Here is a 26,516-nt window from a genome sequence, read left to right on the forward strand (position 1 = left end):
TAGCTCCAGAAAAAATAAATGATAGAATACAGAAAAAAAACATGGGATGTTAGCTCTAGAAAAATGCTGTCATAATATGAAAGATAAATAAGGTGACTGTCTTCAATTTCTTTACTACAAGGTCCATTAAAACATAACTTTTTACAGAATATTCCTAAAAAAGAAAATTATCAGAGTTATCTCCACTTATAAAAACAAAGTTGTTAAAAGTTTGAACAAACATAAAAAAATGTTTAAAAGCTTTAACCTAGAACAAAATTTTATAAATGCATTTAAATGAAAGGTAATTGCATTTGTTTGTCAAAATTTGCTAGTTTCTGCTGCCCAATTTGTAACCTTAAGTTTGTGGAGGACTCTCATACCATTTTAAACATAATTTTGTAAGTTTACAAAAACTGTATCCAAGTACAACTTTTAAAACTTAATGTCTCATTTAGTCTCCTGGTATAAAGATAGGATTGTAAGTTTTACTGTTTAAACAATTCTAAGAATATTATTATTAAAATTTGGTAAACTGTTCACTTTTCCATCCAGGAAAATAAAAAAAAAGATAACAATACCAATTGAGTCTCCATCATCCCAGAAAAGCTCTCCTTCTGCCTGGCCACCTTTATCATCATCATTGTCTAAGGCTACTGAAATATGTAGTGGATTCTTACGACTAAAAAATAAAACCAGTAAACATTAATATCTTAAAGATTTACTGTTGATAAATGGTTCTAAAACTATTTCCCTATCTCACCACATTCTGAAATTCAGAATTTTAAGGAAATACACTTTTATAATGGGATAAATTGTAAGGTGTAATACCACCAAATCATAGTACATCACATCCAGTATCCTACAAAAAGGATTGAATCAAATATTCCCTTGAAATTTGGAAATTTGTTCTCAAATTTTAATTCTAGGGGGAGATAATCCTAGTTTTTTTTTAATCCAATTACTGAAGTATTACCAATTGATAGTTTGTAGGTTGTGACCCTGCATTGAAGTGGAGAAAAAAAAATGAACTGCCTCCTGAGGTTATATTGGATAGGGACAGAAACTTTGCCTTGCAACAGGCCACCTACGGACCCCTCAAAAGTTTATGCAAGCACTCTCAAGAGGCATTGGATTTAACGTCACCATTCTGACTCGACCTTGCTGCATACTTGATACATCCCGCACAGCCAAATGGATGCCCAACTTTGGCAAGCATTTTACTAATGGTCGGAAGAAGACCTGTGATGACCATATCTCTATTTCCCAGTCACCCCTAGGGGCCTTATAAACAGAACAAAGGGGTGAAAATTTAATTGGTTAACTCCCAGAGATGGTTATTACCTTATATGCAATGAAATGTTATGTGAAATTTTGTCTGTACTAATGAACAGGATAAAGCATGCCGAGTGATTCTTTATTTGAAACAAAGATTATTTTTAAAGTGCCATTTAAAGAAAAACTTATAAGTTAAATACAATGGTGGTGTTACTTCTTAACAAGATCCCTTTCAAATTACATATTATATTTTGTTATATTGCTTTGATCATTATTTGTTATGTTTAAATAAAAAAAAAGAAAATCAAAAGGCATCTCTGTAATTGAAATGAATAAAGCTTGTACTGACCTGTATGTAGTGTTTCTGGCTGGTTCTTGCATGGGAAGTATACTGCCACCACGTACATCTAACTGAATATTGGTATCTGGACCAACTGGCATCTTTACAGGTGTTGGACCGTCTGTATACCAACCCTGTAAATCATGCAATAAATAAAATAATTTCATTTTTCCTTGCTGGAAGTCACTTACATGGATAAAAGATGGACCATAAAGGTTCCTTAGCATGGAATTTCAAATGTTCTCTCCTCATATAATAAGAACCCAGCTATGTTGTGTTTGTAACTCAAAAAATGTTTAATGAACTTATTAAAATAAAATGTTGATGAAGATTTGCCAATTGCATTTTAGTTTGAATGGATAAGTAGAGAAATATTACTGCAGACACAGTTCCTCCACAATTTTTCTCTACCCTGGCTTCATCATAAGGGGATTACAATGTAAAGGTCAAACAATGAATTTACCTACAGCAACAAAATGTAATTCGTGGAGGCCTTATGCGTGTGGAGGCCTTATGCGCGTGGAGGCCTTATGCGACTTCTGGCGCGGAGAGAATTAAGGTTAAGGTAAGGAATAAAATTTAATTGTTTGAATATCATAATTCTATTTACTCATAATTCTACTGTGAAAGTACTATTGTAGTGCTCAATTTTCATGGTTTTTGTGGTTCAATTAAACAACAAATTTAAATTCCACATGATATGTGAAATTTCCATTTAGAACTCAGATGCTCTTAGTAAATCCATGAATTAAATACCCCATGAACTAATTTAATTTTGACAAACCACAAAATTAATACCCAAGAATAAAAGTACCTTCACAGTATATGTCAGTACATACCGTGTGTAAATCATACCATCTTCCTGCTGGATAATAATAACTTAGTTCTGTTTGATTCTGAAAATCATAAAAAAAAAAAGCATTTACTTTTCAGTCTATATGGTATTCTTTATTACTATACATAAATCGTTTTGTTATGAAAAAATACCAACTGCTTCCTGCACATCAGATAAATTTTTTCCCCCCTGTTTTCCTTAGCAAAATGATGAAGTCCGTACTGTATATGAGTCTCCCTTATGACTGTGGTAATAAAAAAAAGCAATAATACAAATGGATAAAATTGAAAAAAAATCCTGAAGATTTTCTGAAATAAACAAAATCTCAAATATTACAGGATATTTATAAAGATAGACAATAAAAGCATATGATTTATAGGTGAACCTACCTGATGTACAAACTATTCAAAATGTACATGGCTTTATAGTTATGGTTTTACATTAATTGGTTTCAGTATGGCATACCTGTCAACTCATCCGTTTTTTTGCGGGTGACACCCGTTATTTTCACCTCTCACCCGGGAGTTTTTCTTTACCCGGCGGGTCCCGGGAATTTCTAACATTACCCGTATCACCCGGATTTCTGACCGGAATTGTTTCCGGTATTTAGAAGTAATACGACCTTCGGTTTTATCGGTCTTTTTCAATGTAACCAAAAGTCAAAATGTAGGACTGTTTACCTGAGCTACGTAACGAATGATGAAGAGACAACACAGCTACAAGATGAGTTCAGTGACTATCAGTTGACCCCATTAGATGAACTTCCACTTTGCACTTCCCCTGACACTGACATTGGTACATTTTGGGGAGAAATGTCCAAGTTGCATGACATTTTTCTTAACAAGCCAAGATTTTTTGTTTTGTCAAAACTTGCTAAAACATTACTGGTTTTGCCAAACAGCAATGCAGACAGTGAGAGGGCATTTTCTTTAGTAAAGAAAATAGCTACAGAGTTTAGGGCTGATCTTAATAAGGATACACTGTGTGCTCTTCTTTCTTGTAAAATGAATACACATTTGCATTGCTATGAACTGAAACCAAGTGCAGTTCTTTAAAAGAATGCCAAGTCTGCTACTATGGAATATAACAATAGTCTGAAATAAACTTGTATACATGTTCTAACTGTTTCATATACATATTGACTATATAAATTATATGTCAACATATTTTTGTTCTTCAATTGAGCCCGCAAAATGTCGTACGCGTTATGACCTGAGATTTTTTTTCTCAATGCAGGTCATGACCTGACTTTTCATTTTCAGAGGTTGACAGGTATGGTATGGCCTTGGTGTTCTCTGTTTTTATGGGAAATATCATTTATGATTCCCATTTTGGCACCTTCTCTCTCTTATTTGTAATAGTGTTTCTACATATCTATACCACTCTTTTCATCTTACCTCATATAATATTGGTGAAATCAACAATGAGGAACCCCATAGGAACTGCTCATCAATAGATAAGGCTTTGGAGTCGTTGGGAAATCTACAATAAGGGAAGACACCTCATAAGATATAAGTAAACAAATAGACTGTTATGACATTTGAGGCTGTATCTCACATTACTTTTGCCAATTTAATCCTATCAAATGAAAATCTTAATGATTTTTTATGCAAGTGTTGTAATAAATGACAACCTGTCTTGTCCGACTGCAAAATCTAAATACTAAGCAACAATATATTTAAAATACACCACTCAGCCAGATTTATTATTAATATATTTTTATAGAAGTTTCATGTTGCAGTAAGCTTTACTAGTATGTGTATAGATTTAACAAATAATGCATGATACTAAGGACCAAAAGCCAATGTATTGACCAAGATGTTCATTTCCCAAAGAGGTCTACAGAACTAAGTTTCATTTCTTTTCATAAACTTTTTGTGAGATGACCATACAAATTTTATATTTTATCCATTTGTAATGTTCAAATAAATTCCCTGCTATATGCATGTCGTCCTTTAGCTGATTCTCAAATCAGGTTTGGAATAAATCATAGAAATACCTACTCATGATGAACTGGTCTGGCTACAGTATGACCATCAACATGAGCTCTGTGGAATAAGGTATAAAGATATGGCAGTAACCAGTATCTATCTTCTAGGGCAATTCTAGAGGCATTGGCCACCTCCTCACCAAATACCCCTGGATCTTGTGGCTACAAATAAACAAACCTTTTGAAGAAAAAATATCATGTGAATAATTACATTGATTAGCCTAATTTTCTAGTTTTCTTTTATATTTTTCTGTTAAACTATGACATATATGTAATGAAACCTTATCCTTATAAAAATGTGTATATTTTTATGATATAAATATAATCTGAAATATTGTTTTCTAATTAGTAAAAAAAATCTGTTATTAAAATTAACATAATTAAATAGGAGCCAGTGGAAATGTTTCAAAGCATTGCAGTAAGCTTTCATTTTACTGACTTTATAATAACAATTTTCAAAGCAAATTTAAAAAAAAGGACATAATGAATTAGCAGTATTCTATGTCAAAAAATTTCTTGTGTTTGATAAATACAGGCATAATTGCACCATACTAGAGTTAATATAAGACCAAAATACAACTTTAGAGTATTGTGCTTTGAGAATAAATAAGTCGTAACAAACATACAATATTCCCTATTCCATTGTGGTTTCTAGAGAATGGATAAAAAGCTCCAAGCTGCATCCATCTCTTACACAACTGGGGTTCTGTATTGCCAAAAAATCCACATATATCTGCTCCAATCTAAAAAAGACATAAACATTTTAACACCATGACAGAGAAAATCAATAAAACTTTCTCTCTTTACATTTAATTAAAACAAAACTCAAAAAATTCTGTAGATGTTCTTTCTCAACAAGTTTTTGCAGCTTCTTTATAAAACTGTTTCCAATGTTTTTTTTCTAAAATCTACTGTACAGTAAAAATTATTGTTTTTGTTTAATTTCCTTTGCAATACTTACATACGGTATTCCAAATAAATTGAACTCCAGCATCCCTATAAATGAAATGAATGATATAATTAGGTTTTATTCATAGAATTATTGTCAAAATGTAATAGAATTATTGTCAAAATGTAAACACTCTGAAATAAATAATAATAAAAAATTTTAAACAAAGTGATACACCAACACACTCCCCTCTGAAGTAACTGTATTCTAACAAAGTCAATAAACATGATAAAGGGCTTTCTTTGAGATAATATTGAGTCTGGGAGACACAATGATGCCCACGCAGATGCAAAATGTTATTTTAAAATACACAAAGTTTACCATTGGAGCACATAAGTCTATGGTTCACTATAGGAGGAGTTATCTTGAAACACTACGCCCCTCTTATACAAGCATTTACTTCAAAAATGTCCAGCTATCTCCCAAAAAAGCAAATATCAATAAAAAAAAATAATCCCTAACCACATGCATACCTTCAATATGTGTACAAACAGTCAGCAAAGTGAAAACGTTTTAACATTCAAACTGTGGGATAAGTTATCTGGAATAACTATATACCCATAAATGGGAAGGATGGACAGGGGTTAAGGGGAATAAAAAGTTCAGAACTACAAAATCATGTTGATGTATGAAGGGTTATAATAAGTACACACAATCTGTAAACTATGAAGTTCCAACTTTACGCAGTAAGAGCAGTTAGAGGCAACCTAAAGTCTCTGTATCAAAGTGGATGGATAAACAGAATTAGCCACAAACTTACAGTGTTTGAGGTATAATTGATGTAGAAATAATTTTACTCACCAATAATTGATTCTCTCAGATGTGACCATTTACTGTCATTATCTCCTAGCCAATGACCTATATACTTCCCACTTCCAGGAAATGTTGACCTAGATAACACCATACTTCTCTTGCCAGTTGCTTTTCTTGTAGCTCTGTAAACAAATAAAAAGCTCTGACAACTTTAAATACTTATTTCTCTCTCTAAACATGCAAGACTCACATAGGTACTCAAGGTCCTTAAACATACATAAGTACAACTAATTTCTTCTGTACTGACTTAATGACTGAGTGTATGTTCAGTTGTTTTGCAGACTATGAATATCATTGATTGATTTACATTTGGTACTTAATGCTACTTTCAACACAGCTGTTATTTCTTGGTGGCAAGTTTTATTGTTGGAGGAAGTGCCTGGAAAGAACCACAACTTTTGCTAGGAAAACTGACATTCCTTTATGTATGTAATTTTATTTTATTGTCTCTGTGTGTAAAATATTTATATGGCTCTAGAAAAAGAGACTGCATACATTATATTATATTTCAAAATAACTTACTGAAGTGTAGGTAGTGACTGACTCCATCCATACAGACTGTGTACATTGTATTGTAGAAGGTCACTATTGTCACCTTGTCTTGTCACCATACAAAGTGACTGTGTACATTGTAATATAGTTATGACTTACTGAAGTGTCGGTAGTGACTGACTCCATCCATACAGACTGTTTACATTGTATTGTAGAAGGTCACTATTGTCACCTTGTCTTGTCACCATACAAAGTGACTGTGTACATTGTAATATAGTTATGACTTACTGAAGTGTCGATAGTGACTGACTCCATCCATACAGACTGTTTACATTGTATTGTAGAAGGTCACTATTGTCACCTTGTCTTGTCACCATACAAAGTGACTGTGTACATTGTAATATAGTTATGACTTACTGAAGTGTCGATAGTGACTGACTCCATCCATACAAACTGTGTACATTGTATTGTAGAAGGTCATTATTGTGACCTTGTCTTGCCACCATACAAAGTGTCTTGTCAGAAATCTTAGCTTTCTCACCAAATACATATGCTGCCTCTGAAAAAAATGTTTTAAATACTGTACTAATGTAAATTCTTGTCAATTTCTAATGGCTTGTCCGAAATGTTCTATTCTAACATTTTTCTTTCTTTTTAACATTCACTTTCAAAGGTTTTACTTTTATAAAGGTTTTACTTTTATAACTACTTCCATAAATACTTTAAAATAATAGGCTATATTTGGAGAGGCTCTTAAAAAGTAGAAAACAGAATTCCCCTTTTTTTTGCACAATATGTTGATTGAAAATATTCAATGATGGATAAAACTACCCTATGTCAATTAATTAGAAAATGTTTGTAAAAGAGACTCATACTTTCTCAAGGATTTATCTATGATCATCTAAATACTTGGCTACATGATCGGATCATGCAAAATGACTGACAATCGGTTCAAGGCTGTAATAACTATTAAAAATGAAACTTACATCTAATATAACCTGTATGTCATAAGCAGATTTTAAAAATATTTATAAATTTTAAGGGACATAACTCTTGCAATTCAGTTCTTGTCTGTTATGTGACAAGTAACGTTTTATTCAAATACAAATAATCCAACAATTATATAATCATCATCCACATACTGTGAAACCAAATTTCACAATACTGAAAGTTTTCCCTATAGTGAATACAAATGAGATGCATGGATACTATAGTAGCTGTGTGCACCAAATTAGGAGTCTTGGAAAAAAATTAATCAGAAAACATTTCTTTAGGTGTTTACAACAACAATTATGCCTTCAATGAAATGGCAAAACTTTTGCTTCACTTCGTAATATTCATTGCAGGTGAGGCAATAAAACTTAACAATCAATTAAAAAAGTAAGACATAGATTTTAATGTCAATGATATTTAATTGTTTTTACTGAATGTCCAATGGCAAATATTTCAAGCATGATCAGAATGAATGTTTCAATGATGAAATGCTTCATTAATTTTTTTTTTAATTATTAACCAGTTAAATGTTATATTTACTTGTTTTGTAAGGTGGATCATCATAATTGCTCTGAGGACATTTCAGACTCCATTCATAAGTGGCATTCTTTGGCCAGTTCCAGGGTTTATCCTCATTAGTGCCAAAATTTGCAGGTTCATTCATATCCTAAAAAAATATTGTGCATTTACGGTAATCAAATTTTAAATGCATGTATTTGAATAACATATCTTACTACAAAGCAAATATACTACTTCATATTAACTGATCAATTATTGAATATTCCCAATAAGATAAATTTGTTTTATAGGATTGATGTCTTTCTTTTTTTTTTCTTCTTCATTGAAATGGAATTGATTAAGTAGTTATTTATTTCAATATAAAAAATTTCACTTACTATCCATATGGCATCAAAAGTAAGATTTTGTCTGTGTTTTACAATCAAGTCTATCCATAACTCCTTTGTCTGGTTCTTAAAGAAATCTGGGAATACAACTTTTCCTTCTGGCCAAACCTAAAATAAAGATAAAATGAGTATACAGCAAGGAGACTCTTAGTCATCTATTTACATTTACAGTCATCCATAACAGAGGTTGAGACATATATCAAAAGCATTTTAAAAAAAAAAAAAACTTTTAGCTCTGATGTGATCATTACAGATGTCAAAGTTGAGGTTGAGATCTGAAGTCAATCTTATAATATATGCAACATTGTCTTGAGGTAATGTGGTCATGACATACATGTTTATCAAAAATAATTTAAAAAAATATGACCAGACAAATTTAAATGAATTAACCTTGAGGTCAAAAGGTCATGCCCAACATTATGTGACATATTGTCTTGAAGTAATGTACCCTTATGATAAACATCAACAGAATGTGGAATAAGATTTGAGTGTCATATATTGACGTCACAACTGCATGAGAAAAGCTAGAACAACATCAACAACAACTCAATGATATTGTTAAGAAAGATGATGCAAAAGACTTTTGGTTTAACACTGAATCAGAGAGCACTCTGTTGATCTTACATATCCTAGCATAGCCCCATCTCCATCTTTATAGTCCTCTACACCTTGTAATTCTTGTGGCCACATCACAGCACCAGATATAGCCTTTAATCTATCGTATGGCTCATATCCTGAGGTGTTTGTTGTAAAACAAGGATCCTGTCAATAGAAGACAATATAATGAATTACTGTATATTCACAAATTATTACAAGGTTTTTATTACTACAATTTGGATAATGCATCTGGGTGAGTATCACAATATTAAGAACAATTATTCTGATATATGTATGCAGATTCTCCTGAAATCGCAATAATTGCTCTCAGAATTTTGTTCTTTCTTTAAAAATCCCAATGCACATAATTATTTCTGAGTTTACTATAATATTTGCCAATGTATTTATATATTTTCCATCTATCTGAAACAATAATTTATTTAAATATGTTGCAAAGTTTTGCTGGTTTCTTTATTTTTTCATCTTATTTGTTTTTTTACTTTGTTTCTTCTATTTTTATAGGATTTCACCATATTTTATCAAAATAAGGTTTCTATTAAACAAATGCTCCTATACATTTGTACTAAAATTTGAAAAGCTTTGGCGGAACAGTTAATGAGAAAATGCACAGACACGACTGGAAACGCCATTTTTCAATCTTTCAAGCACCATAACTCCTGAACGGTAGAGGTCAAAATCTTAATTATTGAACTTGACCTCCACCCCTGACTGCTATAAACATCCTCAAATCAATAACCAATATTTTTGTCACAAAAATCCAGTTAAAAATATCAGAGGTTACTTTTTAATGCAAAATTATATAGCCGCATTCAATTTTCATTACTGCATAAAATAATGACATTGTGTAAATCATGTTTTTGGCTTCTAACTTGCAATACTTTTTTTTTGCTAAACAATTATATTGTACTAAATCCAAACTAACCAGTATGATAATTGTATGCATTCCTTCTGCTTGTAGTTGTTTAAAGTAGGTATTAAGACCTCCAAACTTTTCTTGGTCAATTGTAAAATCCATCTGTTTGTCCATGTGGTCAATATCTGCATATTGGACATCCTGTAGGAATATTTCAAAACTACATAAACAAGATACCATGCAATTTTATTTTTTTTACAAAAATTATAAGTTCCCAGATTTTTGATCACCTTGTAAAGCTTATAACCATTGCTGATCAGATTTCTTTTACAAGCATACTCATTACTATCTAAAATGTCTCAGATGAAACCACATCATTTCTTTAAATCTTACTTTTGCATAGTTGCTTAGATGTAAAGATCATTCAATGCAAAACTGAATATGATTTCTTTTTCAGAACATAGGAACACCATTGGACAATATGGTAAAGCCTAACAGTGGACACTGATTCAAGTATGTTGATATATAAGATATGAAGGGTTGATGAATATATCTCATGTACCATATGAAAGCATACATTGCATTCTACAAAGTGTTGTTGCTGAATGGTCGCATATGTAGTAATACATGATTTACTTTTGAATAAATTATTTAGGGCAATGTGATCCAAATATTGCATAACCTACATTTACATAAAATACTTATCTATCAACTAGAACACATTACAGAACTCTAATGGACATAAAACAGATGGATTGGAACTTGAAACCAAACATTAAAATGGAACATATAAGCCAAAAAGAGGTTAAACAGAAGTTACTACTGACTGATCTAAATAATTTTTTGTATTAGTTATACTTACATGTGGAATGTTATATTTTTTTGTATTTTCCACAGCTGTTTCTATATCTTTTAAATTTGTGTATCCATAACGACAAAGTTGGAAACCAAGGGCCCAGTATGGAGGCATAAATGGTCTTCCAATTAGCTATCAAATACAAATATCCTTATAGATACAATTATCCAGTACTGAAATTAGTTTTTAAATAGTAAATGCAGAGTATAATCATGACAATTGTCATTAAGTTGTACATGTTATGTCATTACTATCTTCATGATCTTATCATTAGTTCCAAAATATGCAACAATTAGCTCCCCTGCAGGTGTGTAACTTTTTAACATTTTTTTGCAAATTGTTTTCCCCAAAAACTTTCATCACACATAGAAATAAAATAATTAGATATAAGAAGATTTGGTATGTCAGTGCCAATGAGACAACTCTCCATCCAAGTCATAATTTGTAAAAGAAAAAGTCTATAATAAATATTAAACCTGAAAAATAACTACAGATATTTACAGTTAAAACATTTCCCAAGTCCAATCATATGTCTTTACTACTTTTGATAATACCTCTGTATATTGCTGTATAACATTTTCAGGTGATGGTCCCAGGAAAATATATACATCTAGAATTCCTCCAATAGTTCTGTAAGTTAACATTGGTAATGGTGTCAAGGAATACTCTGTTTAATGGAAACAAATATTAAAACATTATGGCTTTTAAAGAGCTTTATTCACCTTACAATAAAATTTTAATGGTTCTCTGTGTAGAGTAATTAATTACCACCAGACTGGTCTCCAATCTAACAGTGAAACTCATCCTAAAAAGGGGCATATATATATACATGTATTTACCATAGCAGGATGTATAAATTAGCAGTCACATTCTGTCCAAATGTGCATCTTAAAATTTGTGTACAGTGAGTGTGACATTCTTTACACATTACAAAACCCATTCAACCACTTTTTGAGGGGTACAGAAGAAGTCTGTTATATTTGATTTAAATATTGTAGTTAAATCCAACTTATCATCTTTTTCATCCAAATCATTGCCTTTCATCCCAGACAACCTACTTATTAGATTTGTTGTTCATTTTTATTTCTACTCCAGAATATGCATGAAATATTTGCCCCTGGACTGATGAGTGTTTTTAATTCTACAAGGGCTAAAGGTATAGGGAAAGGATTGAAATCTCATTTATAAAACATGTTTAACTCAATCATGTGCCTATCCCTGGTTATTATCTGTTAATCTTGTATGTTTTTTTATTATAGTTAATTTATATGTTTTGGAAATTAGTACAATGCCTATTTTCACTGAGTTAGTACACATTTTCATTTAGAGGCCAGCTGAGGTCCAACACCAGGTGCAGGATTTTCTTGCTGCGTTAAAGACTCATTGGTGGCCTTCAGCTGTTATTTGCTCTTTGATTGGGTTATTGACTATTGTCTCCTTTCTCCTTGACATATTCTCCATTTTCATTCTAAATTTCATTTTAACAATTTATTGATCACTTAATAGTTAAAGAAACTTTAAAAAAATATTATATTATCATGTGTATAGGGGGAGGGTTGAGATCTCACAAACATGTTTAACCCCGCCGCATTTTTGCGCCTGTCCCAAGTCAGGGGCCTCTGGCCTTTGTTAGTCTTGTATTATTTAAATTTTAGTTTCTTGTGTACAATTTGGAAATTAGTATGGCGTTCATTATCAATGAACCAGTATATATTTGTTTAGGGGCCAGCTGAAGGACGCCTCAGGGTGCTGGAATTTCTCGCTACATTGAAGACCTGTTGGTGACCTTCTGCTGTTGTTTTTTTATTTGGTCGAGTTGTTGTCTCTTTGACACATTCCCCATTTCCATTCTCAATTTTATAAGACGCTTCTGTCAGTGCAAACTCATTTCAAATGACCTCTCAAGTGCAAACAGATATCTGTAAACTAACTGAAAGAAATAAATCCTCCAAATATTAATAAAACTGTCAAGTAATGTTTTGGGTGGTAAATCAATATGGCATTGTAAATATTTCGTAATACATGAATAAGGAAACAAAATTACATAACAAGCACCCCTACATAAGCTGCAGGATCATTAGACAGATTTGATCTACACTTGTGTGTATCCTTTAGCACAGCAAATTATTCTGTCATGCCATTTTAATTCAATCCATGTTATCAACATATCTTACATAATAACTTTCTGAGGTTATCTTTTCTCTGTGACTTATATCTAAGACAAAAAAATATAGTTTTGTTTCCTTCCTTCCTATATTTGTACCTGCTCTTTATTTTCATGGCTCTCTTAACATGGACAGTTTAGTTAAGCATTGTAAAACTCCAGAATATTTCCTTATACCTTATAGTCTTTGTAAATTCTTATGAAAAGTAAAATCACATAATATTACCTATCTAACTAACATATCTTGATCTACCATGAGGAATAGGAAACAAGTATATACTTTTTTGGGCCTTATCACTCTATAAAGGGTAGTTTTACGATAACCATTGTCAATAAATCATCTATACTTGTACTTTAATTTTTGGACTTGTATAGACAAATCCTTTAATCCAAAATTCAAACTGTCTCATATATTCAAGATTAAACTGATTTATACTCGGACACATATTATCAGCCAAATAGATTTTGAGCTTATGATAAGCATCAACTACAAGGTATAATCATCAATAGTAATATTTCACATGGGAACTTGCCCTTTAGATCTTAAAAATAAAAGAAGAATGTGTCTGAGGACATGTATGCCCCCAATGCTTAGCATGTACATTTTCTAAGTTAAAAAAGGGGGAATAACTTTAAATGACTCTGACACAACCAAAATTTGAACTCTGTATACATGTTTTGATTCCTAGTACATGTATAGTCATATAGTGTATGAGTTTCACAAAATTTGAATGAGGCAAATGAGAGTGTTGGAAAAACAAAACTATTTTTTTTCAGATGATGTGACACCAACTTCATGGTAAGCTACCTTTAGCCGTGCACATTGTAGCTTGATACTGACTGACAGACAAACAGACAGAAGCATGCACACAATGGAAAAAATTATTTATAGTCAAGTTATAGGATATATATTCACATTTAGGATTACCTTGAGCATTACTGTTTAAGAAGAAGACGCCATGTGTATTTCCTACTCCATTCTCCACACACGTGTAGAAGGGATGAACACCATATAAATTGGCCATTTCCTACAAAGCAAGAACATAGATTACAGGTTTTTTTCCTAAAAGTATTTTTCAATTGAATAATGTTTAGAATTATGGGGGAGGGGGGGGGGGGGGGGGGGAGGGGAGAGTTATACTGATATTAAATATATATGTAAATGATTACTTTACCATTAACAGGTTGGGAACAAACCCTCTATATGGTGATTATACCTGTATAGAGGGATAATCCTTCTATAGAGGTATAACATTATTGTTTTAATTGTTAATTGATTAATGTTCCTTTTTGACTCTGAGACTATTACAGAGGCAGATTTAGGTCCCTCCCCCCCACCCCATTTTGGGATGGCAGTCAGTTGGCCCCCACTTATGAAAATTTCTTTATCATATCAGGACATAGTTACAAGATATTTAGTCTCAGCTCTTATAGCTAGGCTATAGCACACTTTAGGGCACTCCTTATAGCTAGGCATTGGAAGGAGTGCCCCCTTTCCCCTCCTCTGTTTGGTAAGACAAATTTGTTTGAACATGTAGGGAATCACTGAAACATGACTGAAGTCCTCCCCCTTTAGGTGTCCCCACTAATTATAAAAAGTTCTGCATGGTGGTTCTGCCGCTTCAGACTGACCTTGGATAATATATATATAGATATAGACTATAAATTTAGTATACAGCTCTATAACATGTATTATTAATATAGGTACTCAGACCTAACAAAAAATGCGCACCACACAGTAATATTATCATAATTTTCATCGTAAATGGAATATGCAATGGCTTGGGCCAACGACTGAAGCATCGTTTAGCTTGCATTTCTGTCAATATCCATAAAGTTTGTTTTTTTGGCTTTCCCGCTATATTTACAGATTACTTCCCCTTACAATCAAATACCAAAAAACAAACAGATCACAACAACGGGCGCTTTAAAAGATTGGTATAAACAAGGACTTGAACATTGCAAGATTGGTTTGAAAGGACTTGAAAGTGTGAATGATCGTGTGAAATTTTGTTATGCATGAAAGGGCCATGTGATAGGAAATAAAGAATTTGAATTTGAATGTTTTACCGTCGCAAGAAACGAAATATTCTCAGTGCCCCCCCCCCCCCCAAATCATGTAACTTCCAAATAATTACGAACTTTATATATTTATGATTATTGTATATAATTATGTTTCTTACTGTCCATCCTGGAGCTTGGTCTCTTGAAAACATGGGCCATGTTTTATAGTTCAGATCGTGTTTAAAACTTTTGTGAATATTTTCACCAAATCCATACACGTTGGTGGATGGTAGCTGAGTAGAAATTTGAAGAAACTGGTTGGTTAGTGTAAGTCCACCGACTCTGGAATCGAATCTATAAATAAAAATTAAGACAAACTCAGTAAAATAACATGTATATATATGTGTGTAGCAAAATCTCAACGGTTTCTTAATAATACAACTGCCTTGATCGGGCAGCGCTTATTTATAATGTTGATGTAAATAAGAAGCTACAGGGGTAGCATAAAACAAAAGATGATCAGAAAGACTGCAGACAACAGGGCGGATCCTGTCATTTTAAAAAGGGGGGTTTCCAATTACATGTCCCCATTCAAATGCATTGATCGTCCAAAAAAAGGGGGTTTTAATCCCCGGACCCCCCCCCCCCCCCCCCCCCCCTTTCTGGATCCGCGCCTGGACAACGTTTCTGTTTCACTTTACAATATATATAAACGGCAGAATTGAGATACCCGAAAACAATAACCGAGCGAGTAAAAATAATAAAAATCCTAATATCTCCACGATTCTATAGCAAAATTTCCCTTATCTTTTATCATTTCATTCCCTATTGTTGTCAGTCTTATGTGACGCTCTTCATATACCTAGTTAGCTATTATTATAGAATCTATACCATGCAGGAACACTTACATGACACATGCATGAACTTACATGACAGTGCCCGTTGTACGCCGCTTTATTTCAAAAGCGAAATCATCTCTGTTGACAATATTGACTTCATAATTTATCTTAGAAGCTTCCGCTCGAGTTTTGGGGACATCCAATGGTACTGGCACCTCGTATCTTGCATTTGCTTTGTCGTAAAGCTATAGACAAAAAAAGAACAATATAAGTTTACTTGTAGGGAAAAAATAAACGCCAAGCTGACAAAAAATACAACAATTGCATGCATGTATATACATTGCAAAATTAGAGCCGAAGAAGAACTGGCAGAGTATGTGTTACTTTAGGTAAGAGTGTATTTTTTTAATAAGGGGAACTTATGACAGATACATAGGGACAAATTAAAGATAGACAGTTTTTAGTTTTGAAATAAGCTTCACAGTAATTCCGTAACAAAGTATTTCTTTCATACCCACCATTCCCCTTTTGTCTTTACAACATAATCTGGACCTTTAGGCAAACAGCAATCAACGCATGTCACAAAAATAGTTTTCAGAACAGAACAAGTACTATCTTTAAAAACATACAATTAAGATAGTCCATGAACGTTAAAATGAAGAGCAGCAACGATAAAATTGAGAATGGAAATGAGGAATGTGTTAAAGAGACAACCTGACCATAGAAAAAACAACAGCAGAAGGTCACGAACATATTCGTTTGCTTTTAGTTTTGCCAAGCGCACGTGTAATGTTTTGTGTCATTATTTCATCATATATTTTCTTTTCAAACTCCTTCCTTATACCTTCTTATAAAATGATGAATCCATCATCGAGAAAACATTACGGTATGAATACTTTAGTGTTCAGTTGAATATATAAAAAAAGAATATTAGGAATGAACAAAATATAAATTCTGATGAATAGTTGTCACATCATCAATCACATCAATTCACTTTCTGTGCTTTATACTAACCACTTTTAAACTCCTCCGAAAAAAGAAAACAAACAAAAACAACGAACAACTAATAGATGGTATAGATACGTTGACTTTGTACAAGCACACAAATTGGTGATGTTAAACCATTACATACACTATGGTGATGTTAAACCATTACTCACACTATAGTGATGTTAAACCATTACATACACTATAGTGATGTTTACCCAGTGTACACATACACAGTCTGGTGATGTTAAACCAGTACACATATTGTGGTGATGTTAAACCAGTATACATGATGTGGTGATGCTAAATCAGTACACACACTATGGTGATGTTGACCCATTACACACAATGTGGTGATCTTACACCAATACACACAATGCAGACATGTTAAACCAGTACCCAGTGACATAGTGTGTTGATGTTAAACCAGTATACAATATATATGTTCAAACTCTTTTAGGTCATTTTTTAGTAGCAATAAACAAAAAAACTATGTTAATTGGACATGCTTTGATACTATATATGCCCTTGAATTTTTACTAGATAACATTTTTGTTCGCTTTGGGGATTCCGTATATCGTCAGATTATCGGAATTCCAATGGGAACTAACTGTGCACCACTTATTGCGGACCTCTGTTTGTATTGTTATGAGTTACAATTTATGACAAAAATAAGCAAAGACCCATCAAAACAACATTTGATAAACAAATTTAATAATACTTTTAGATATTTGGATGATATTTTGGCTCTCAATAATGACGACTTCAGTATGTATATTAATGAAATTTATCCTGCTGAACTTACTTTAAATAAAGCTAATACTAATAATGACCACTGCCCTTTCCTCGATCTTGATATCTATATCACTAACGGAAAGCTGAATACTAAAATTTATGATAAAAGGGATGATTTTTCATTTCCTATCGTTAATTATCCGTTTGACGTTCCCTTGTCACCATCTTACGGTGTTTATATATCTCAACTTGTACGATTCGCTCGTGTTTGTAACAATGTTTTAGATTTTAACGAGAGAAATTTATGTATTACTGAAAAATTATTACACCAGGGTTTTCGATATCACAAACTAGTCAAAACTTTTACTAAATTTTATCATCGGTATAAAGACATCATTCGTAAATATAGCTCAACATGCAGACTTTTTATACGTTCAGGTATTTCACATCCAATTTTTTATGGAAATATTCTGTATAAAGCACAAAGGTGTCAGTATTCACCTCAGAAACTTACAAAACCTTTAAATAGACTAATTAAGAAGGGATATAATTACGATACTGTTGTCAAGTCATTAAAGATTGCATATTTTGGCGTTAATATTGAGTCACTGATAAGGTCTTTGCGTCGGAACTAAAAACATTTATTCTAAAAACAGTTGTTGGCATGACACGGGTTATGTTCTTCTCATATTTGTTATGATGGTATGATACTAAACCCCTAACGGGAAGAATTGTGCCTGAGGTTCATATGATGAAATCATTATCTTTCAGTCAGTTTAATTGAAGTCTGGAGCTGGCATGTCAGTTAACTGCTAGTAGTCTGTTGTTATTTATGTATTATTGTCATTTTGTTTATTTTCTTTGGTTACATCTTCTGACATCAGACTAGGACTTCTCTTGAACTGAATTTTAATGTGCGTATTGTTATGCGTTTATTTTTCTACATTGGTTAGAGGTATAGGGGGAGGGTTGAGATCTCACAAACATGTTTAACCCCGCCGCATTTTTGGGCCTGTCCCAAGTCAGGAGCCTCTGGCCTTTGTTAGTCTTGTATTATTTTTATATTAGTTTCTTGTGTACAATTAGTAAATTAGTATGGCATTCATTATCACTGAACTAGTATATATTTGTTTAGGGGCCAGCTGAAGGACGCCTCCGGGTGCGGGAATTTCTCGCTACATTGAAGACCTGTTGGTGACCTTCTGCTGTTGTTTTTTATTTTGGTGGGGTTGTTGTCTCTTTGACACATTCCCCATTTCCATTCTCAATTTTATAATGTGGTGATGTTACACCATAACACACAATATGGTGATGTTTACCCAGTGTAGACAGTTCGATGATGTAAAACTAGTACACATAATGTGGTGATGGTAAACCAGTAAACATAGAGTGGTGATGCTTAATCAGTACTGTACATACACTACGATGATATTAAACCATTACACACAATGTGGTGATGTTAAACCAGTACACATAATGTGGTGATGTTACACCATAACACACACTAAGGTGATGTTTACCCAGTGTACACAGTGTGTTGATGTTAAACCAGTACACATAATGTGGTGATGTTAAACCAGTACACATAGTGTGGTGATGCTAAATCAGTACACACACTACGATGATGTAAAACCATTACACACAATGTGGTGATGCTTAATCAGTACACACACTCCGATGATGTGAAACAATAACACACAATGTGGTGATGTTAAACCAGTACACATAATGTGATGATGCTAAATCAGTACATACAATACGATGATGTTAACCCATGACACACAATGCGTTGATGTTAAACCAAAACACAATGCAGTAATGTTAAACCAGTACACAGTGTGGTGATGTTAAACCAGTACACATAGTGTGGTGATGTTACACCATAAAACACAATATGGTTATGTTTATCCAGTGTTCACAGTGTGATGATGTTAAACCAGTACACATAATGTGGTGATGTTAAACCAGTACATATAGTGAGGTGATGCTAAATCAGTACACACACTACGATGATGTTAAACCATTACACACATTGTGGTGATGTTAAACCAGTACACATAATGTGGTAATGCTAAATCAGTACACACAATATGGTGATGTTAACCCATTACACACAATGTGGTGATCTTAAACCAATACACACAATACAGTAATGTTAAACCAGTACCCAGTGCGTTGATGTAAACCAGTACACATAATGTGGTGCTTAACAAGTACACACATTGTAGTGATGTTAAACCAGTACACATAATGTGGTGATGTTAAACCTTAAACACAATATGGTGATGTTAAACAATTACACACAATGTTGTGATTTTGAACCAATACACAGATTGTGGTGAGGTTAAACCAGTACACACAATGTCGTGATGCTAAATCAGTACACACACTATGGTGATGTTAAACCAATACACACAATGGGGTGATGTAATACTAGTACACAGTGACGCAATGTGGTGCTGTTAAACCAGTACACACCATGTGGTGATATTACACCATTACACACAGTGGTGTTAAACAAGTACAAACAATGTAGTGATGTTAAACCAGTATATTTTAAACCAGTGAACACAATGTAGCGATATTAAACCAAAACGCACATTATGGTGATGGTAAACCATTAAACACAGAGTGGATATATTAAACCAGTACACACAAGGCGGTAATGTTAAACCAGTACACACAATGTGGTGATGTTAAACCAGTACACACATAGTGGTGATGTCAAACCATTGCACGCAATGTGGTGATGTTCACTGTAAACATTAAATTAAACGCACTGTGCATGCAGATGTAAAACCAGTACACATAATGTGAATGGTAATGTTAACCCAGTCAAGTCTTCTAGCGCATGACCCAAATCTTTTGGATCTTCCGTTTTGCCAATGGTAACAGTGTTAAACAAACAATACAAATGTTACGTGAATGAGCCAAAAATTAAATATGGATAATAATTTTGCGATATTTTATATGAAAATCACCCTCCTTTTTAATGACATCTTATATTATTTGAAAACTGTATATCGATTTTGGGTATGATCTATATAAATACTCTATTGAGAATCTTGCATGATGAATGGTCAATTATTATATTAAAGTAAATCAATAAAATATATGTTCACTAAGCGATGTCTATTCATAAATAAAAACTTGAGGGAAGCTGTAGTATAGCTGTTATAATGAATTATGAATGATGATAAAGATTTACTGCATATATAAATATGGGTCATATTTTTAATATTGTATATATAGGTATAATAGGTTATTCTTTCTTTGATATTTATATAACTATAGGTACTGAATTTCAATGAATGTATTTATCAAAAATGGGTACCTGTTTTAAGGCAAAAATGGCACACCCCTATCAACATATTTAACTGAGTTACCCCAGGGGTTTTAAGAAGGACGGAGTTGTAAAGTACAGAATACAGTTATATTTTATCTGCACATTCCGTAGGGTGGACAGAGAAACGAAAAAACTTGACCGCATTATAGCTATTTATAAACCGAACTAGTACTGGTTAAATAACTTTGGATCCAAGGACTTCCGTATATAGATTAACGTTAAATGACACTTCTCATAGATCGGACGGTTAAGAAAGCATCTGGGCAAACATACCTATCTATGGCAGTCTGACTGACACTATTTTGTTATCTGGATTTAATTAAGATTGTTACAAAGTGTCTTTTCAACATTCACATTTCATGATGTAAATTTGCTTAAATAATGGCTGTATTAACACAATTTGAAGCTAGTTCTTAACTTCAGAGACAGCTACAAACCAATAAAAGTTTATGAAGTTTATCGTATTTTGATTTGTTTGTCAACAATATTTTTTCTCATTACAATACATGCACATGTAAGTGAAAAAATTACCAACCTTAAAACGGGCTAAGTTTTCACTAAGGAATTGGACTTCAAAAGTAGGCTCTTTAAATCTCGGACTACTCGATTCGAACGGAGAATTTCCCTTCTGCTGAAGATTTACTTTATACCCAAGTGGTGTATTCGTACTTCCCTTTTCTGCTGAAAATCCATAGTCTTTATTGGCAGGAAAGAAACAAGAAGGAACACCAGAAACGGTCACTGATTTGTCATAGATACAATTTCGTTCCTTGCATTTATCTTCTGTTAATCCTACATTTTCGGGAAAACAGTCAATTCTTTGGGTTTGCTTTTCTGGTGCTTGTGGTGTATTTATGCCACCATCATTGTTTTTACTCTCCGTATCCTTCCTTTTATCTTTTCTAGTCGCTTCATATGCCACCGGAACCAGAATTGCCGCGAACACAGCGATCACTAAACAAATTATTCCTATCCGTTTCCGACTACAATTCTTGCTCATATTGGAAGAAATGGGTCACTTTTTGTTATTTGTGTTTATATATTACTTGGTTTAAAACATATTAGTTTCCTTAAAGAAAGATATACATACGGTAATCCTGAACTTGAAAACAATAAATAAATTAAGTCATTGAAGTCCATATGTGATCATGTCTAATATCTTCCACTAATTAGTACCTAAAAACAGATAAAAACTTTGTGATATAGTTGTTATCTCTGGGTCTTTGGCGGTCATCGAAGGACTCGCAGCATAAATCTCCCGGAACAACGGAAATATTCAGTGTGATAACACAATTTACCAGTGGGGAAGTGAAAAATATCTTTTAGAACAAACTGTTGTATCTGAGATAGTTTTATTAACGGAGAGGACAACAAAAACATTTTGATGGGGAATTATTTAGCATTGGATGGACAAATTTAAAAATTAAAATACATTTACGATGCCTTAAAGCTTGTAAAGAGAAAACACATGTTGCTCATAACTTTATATAGTTAAAAAGTATTAAAAATTTTATATTTATTTGGAAATTCACATGCACTTGCAAATCCTGTTCAACCTTACAATGACGTGTTTGGAACTCCTTTAACTTGAAAAAGTTATAATCATTAGTACATATGTCTATCAAAAAGTACATTTACTAGCATGACTATACATATATATATAGCTTAATCAAGGTCAGTACTAGTAGTCGTTCGCAGCACTTTATCACACACGTGCAATCTATTATCAAATTATATTCATTCATAAAAATTGTATTTTAAAAATAGGATGCAATATTTACACGTTTCGTCGTAAAAGAAATGTCACATTACTTTTCCAAAGCAGACTTACCGTATGCACATGCATAAGTGTGTCATTTTTGCAATTAAGGCATTTTTCACCTCTGCGTGGTTGTATCCTCAGTAGTCTCCTTGAACTTGTAGACTTTAAGTGACTTACCGTTGCATTAGTACAATGGATGAGTCTGTTTCCAATATACAGGGTGTTTGTTTTACATTTAAAAGCACATGTATTCTATGTACCATCACTATTCAAAAAGTATAAAAGGTATATAAATACATTACCTGTTATTTTATTTACAGATCACTTCACATTCTGTCAAAACCACGGATATAAAATGCGATGTAAATAAATAATACTCATAAACCTTTATGTAGGAAGGACAATAGGAAAGTGTATTTGCGGTATTATGACCCCTAAAAGTAGCTATTCAAACATGTATACTAATTAATTTTTCCGCATATGTAAGATATTACAATTTTGTAGATTACATTTCCGTCTTAGATGTGCCTTCTGCGTCTGATCCAATCCAGATTAGATCTTTGTATGATAGTATGTGACAAACACTCAACTCACCGATATCATACCGGCTATCGGTTCGGCAGATGGCCATCATGCAATACAACACAAATTAAAATCTTGTATGACACGAAGTGACGATTGAAAATCAATTGTATTGTATTGACAATCGAAAACGCAGACAGAAATCTGATGTACCCGATATCCTAACAAAAAATGTTTAAAAGGCAATCGAAAACACAAATCACATTGTATCTGCCAAACCGATAACTGATAAAAGGGTATGCTCAAATCCTTATCGCTCGCCTGGTGTCTACCAAGCAGACCTCCAAAATGTGATCCAATCGATCCTACGACACGAAGAGGCACATATCACATGACCATATACTAATATCGACAAGTTTATCAGCGATGTTATTTATAATGACGAATTGAATGTCTAAATCGCAAGATCAATACTATATATTAAGAGACATTCCTTGAAAAGCTATAACATTTTAGCTATATTTTGTTTCCTGAAGTTTTAATATACTATTAATGTCTAGGATAGCTGTATCGATGTCATGGAAACATGTATTTCCAGTATAGTTAAACAATCTAATTCAAGTATAGATAGCATAACCAGATTGTATTATATGTCTCTGGTATAACAAAATCAGACATCTTTATTTTAATTACTAGTAGATTGATTAGTTTAAAAAAGACAAACTTTTCTCAATTTAACCAAACTTTGTGATGGTGACTGTATTGCATGTCAGCCATAACACTGTCTAAGCAGCCACATAGGACCAAATAAACAATAACTGGTCTCCCTTCGTATGGAGATGCTTTTCTTTCGCTTCCTTGTACCAAATATAGTTGTCGCCATGACAATGAAAAACTGATCTACTCCTTTAACAATTACCTCTGAAAATGGGATCAATGACTATTGAGCCTGTCCATGAGATAGAAGTGTGCATCTTTCTATATACCAAATATAGTTTACCTAAGTGCTTTTACTTATAGTAACTAGAACATGATTTATGCATGTATACATAGCTTTGATCAATGATGTACTATGAATATGGTCATGGTAAGGTAACCATTTAGACCTTAAAATGATCCCATAGAAAAGACACACTTATCTAGTTCCTTACAGTATACAGACCTAATCACTAAAGCCTTAAACTGATTAATACACCATGAAAATACAGCCAAGGTCATACCTGGTGGTCAATGCTAAAACATGTGCACCTTTCATTGATTATTTAGAACCAATGGTGTTGACAAATTACTTACACTTAAATGAAAAACACTCATATTTTATCCATGATAATGTGGTGATGATTTGTTTACTCATTTTAACTAACTACAAATTATTGATCCATGAAAATGGGGTCAAGGTATGTTCTCTCATGCCAACAGATACAAATCAGTGATCCATGAAAATGAGGTCATGGTCTGTTCTCTCATGCCAACATATCACAAACCAGTGATCCATGAAAATGAGGTCATGGTCTGTTCCCTCATGTCAACATATCACAAATTATTGTTTCATGAAAACGGGGTCAAGGTATGTTCTCTCATGTCAACACATCACAAATCATTGATCCATGCAAATGAGGTCAAGGTATGTTCTCTCATGTCAACATATCACAAATCAGTGATCCATGCAAATGAGGTCAAGGTATGTTCTCTCATGTCAACATATCACAAATCATTGATCCATGCAAATGAGGTCAAGGTATGTTCTCTCATGTCAACATATCACAAATCATTGATCCATGCAAATGAGGTCAAGGTATGTTCTCTCATGTCAACATATCACAAATCAGTGATCCATACAAATGAGGTCATGGTTTGTTCTATAATGTCAACATATCACAAATGATTGTTCCATAAAAAATGGGGTCATGGTATGTTCTCTCATGTCAACATATCACAAATCATTGATCCATGAAAATGGAGTGAAGGTAATGTTCTCTCATGTCAACATATCACAAATCATTGATCCATAAAAAATGGGGTCATGGTATGTTCTCTCATGTCAAAATATCACAAATCATTGATCCATGAAAATGGAGTGAAGGTAATGATCTCTCATGTCAACACATCACAAATCATTGATCCATGGAAATAGGTTAGCTCCTCTGTGCAGGTTTTCTTAACGTGTGTTTATGTTTTACTACAGAACAGTCTAGATATGTTAAGGGGAGGGCTAGTTGCATGTAAAACTGCTTCACCACTAAACATTAGATGCCTGTTTCTAGTAAGGCTATCAGGACCACATGTTGTTCATTGTCTCAATGTCTGTTGTATTTTTTGCAGGTGGTAGTGGTTTGTGCATTGTTTTTGTGATGTTCAACATATTTTCCTGATATATATCCTTGTATGTGACATTTAACAAATCATACAAGAAACTATTTCAATATTAATTCATTTTATTCCAACAAAAACAAATTTGACAAAAACAAAAGTAGGCTCAGGATTTTAAATTGAATTCATTTTTAAAGTTTTTATGCCAAAAAAAAAAAAAAAAGTAATCATGGTAGCTTGAAATTTACTGAACTTTTCTTTGGATTGAATCATTGACAGCAAATATTAAATATACATGTATGATTTATCTAATATATTAATTGACTCTTTACAAAATTTTATTTCTGAACTTTTGGTAACATTTTCTATAAATATATATGGCATATTTGACGGTGATTGTGTAAGCGATAAATTTGTCCTTGTAAAATATGTCCGGGCGGACCCAAATTCCTAGTATAAAATGTCCATGGTTACAAATTTTACTAGTAAATATAGTCTGATGTTAGTAAATTTTGTCCCCTGACTAATTTTCCTAGGAATTTAAGTCCATGTCATTAATAATTCTAGGTAAAAATGTCCATGTCCTTTTTTTTTTTTTTTTTTTAATCTGAAACATATAATTCATTCACATAATTGAACATTTTTTTAAGAGTTGTTATTTTTGATAAAATGTAAGTAACCAGACTAACTTTCCTAGGAAATCATGTCCGTGGTATTAATATTAATAGGGCAAAACGTACATGATTTTTTTAATTTATATTAAAGGTTAAAACTTATTTTTAACCAAACTAACTTTTTCCAGTACCTTTCATGTTTGATTTTGTTAAAGAGTTATGTAATAATATATATGGAAAAAAAATGTACCCAGACAAATTTTCGTAGGAATTCATGTCCATGTTATAATTATTCCTAGATAAAAACATCCATATCATTTAATTTGAAATGT

General features: G+C 32.8%; 1 protein-coding gene across 3 annotated transcripts in view; it reads right to left on the bottom strand.

Annotated features, from left to right (window-relative positions):
- Window positions 1-23,074, bottom strand: part of LOC134687456 (maltase-glucoamylase-like) — a 47,976-nt gene extending 24,902 nt beyond the window's left edge. Inside the window, exons 1-20 of one of the 3 annotated variants that reach the window (XM_063547775.1) lie at window positions 23,041-23,074; window positions 21,512-22,152; window positions 15,999-16,153; window positions 15,249-15,423; window positions 13,994-14,093; window positions 11,456-11,568; window positions 10,908-11,033; window positions 10,115-10,246; window positions 9,199-9,336; window positions 8,566-8,682; window positions 8,210-8,336; window positions 7,094-7,235; window positions 6,173-6,306; window positions 5,384-5,418; window positions 5,049-5,165; window positions 4,436-4,584; window positions 3,830-3,914; window positions 2,437-2,493; window positions 1,607-1,731; window positions 561-661 (exon numbers count right to left, since the gene is read on the bottom strand). In XM_063547775.1, the coding sequence (XP_063403845.1) occupies window positions 561-661; window positions 1,607-1,731; window positions 2,437-2,493; window positions 3,830-3,914; window positions 4,436-4,584; window positions 5,049-5,165; window positions 5,384-5,418; window positions 6,173-6,306; window positions 7,094-7,235; window positions 8,210-8,336; window positions 8,566-8,682; window positions 9,199-9,336; window positions 10,115-10,246; window positions 10,908-11,033; window positions 11,456-11,568; window positions 13,994-14,093; window positions 15,249-15,423; window positions 15,999-16,153; window positions 21,512-21,976 (2,593 nt within the window). In that variant the 5' untranslated portion in view covers window positions 21,977-22,152; window positions 23,041-23,074. Of the gene's footprint in view, window positions 1-560; window positions 662-1,606; window positions 1,732-2,436; window positions 2,494-3,829; window positions 3,915-4,435; window positions 4,585-5,048; window positions 5,166-5,383; window positions 5,419-6,172; window positions 6,307-7,093; window positions 7,236-8,209; window positions 8,337-8,565; window positions 8,683-9,198; window positions 9,337-10,114; window positions 10,247-10,907; window positions 11,034-11,455; window positions 11,569-13,993; window positions 14,094-15,248; window positions 15,424-15,998; window positions 16,154-21,511; window positions 22,153-22,807; window positions 22,894-22,915; window positions 22,999-23,040 lie in introns of those variants that run through there. The other 2 variants (XM_063547792.1, XM_063547784.1) reach the window with 2 other exon arrangements.
- Between the last annotated feature and the right edge of the window lie 3,442 nt (window positions 23,075-26,516).

This window comes from Mytilus trossulus, chromosome 1 (assembly GCF_036588685.1).
Source record: "Mytilus trossulus isolate FHL-02 chromosome 1, PNRI_Mtr1.1.1.hap1, whole genome shotgun sequence".
Lineage (NCBI taxonomy): Eukaryota > Metazoa > Mollusca > Bivalvia > Mytilida > Mytilidae > Mytilus > Mytilus trossulus.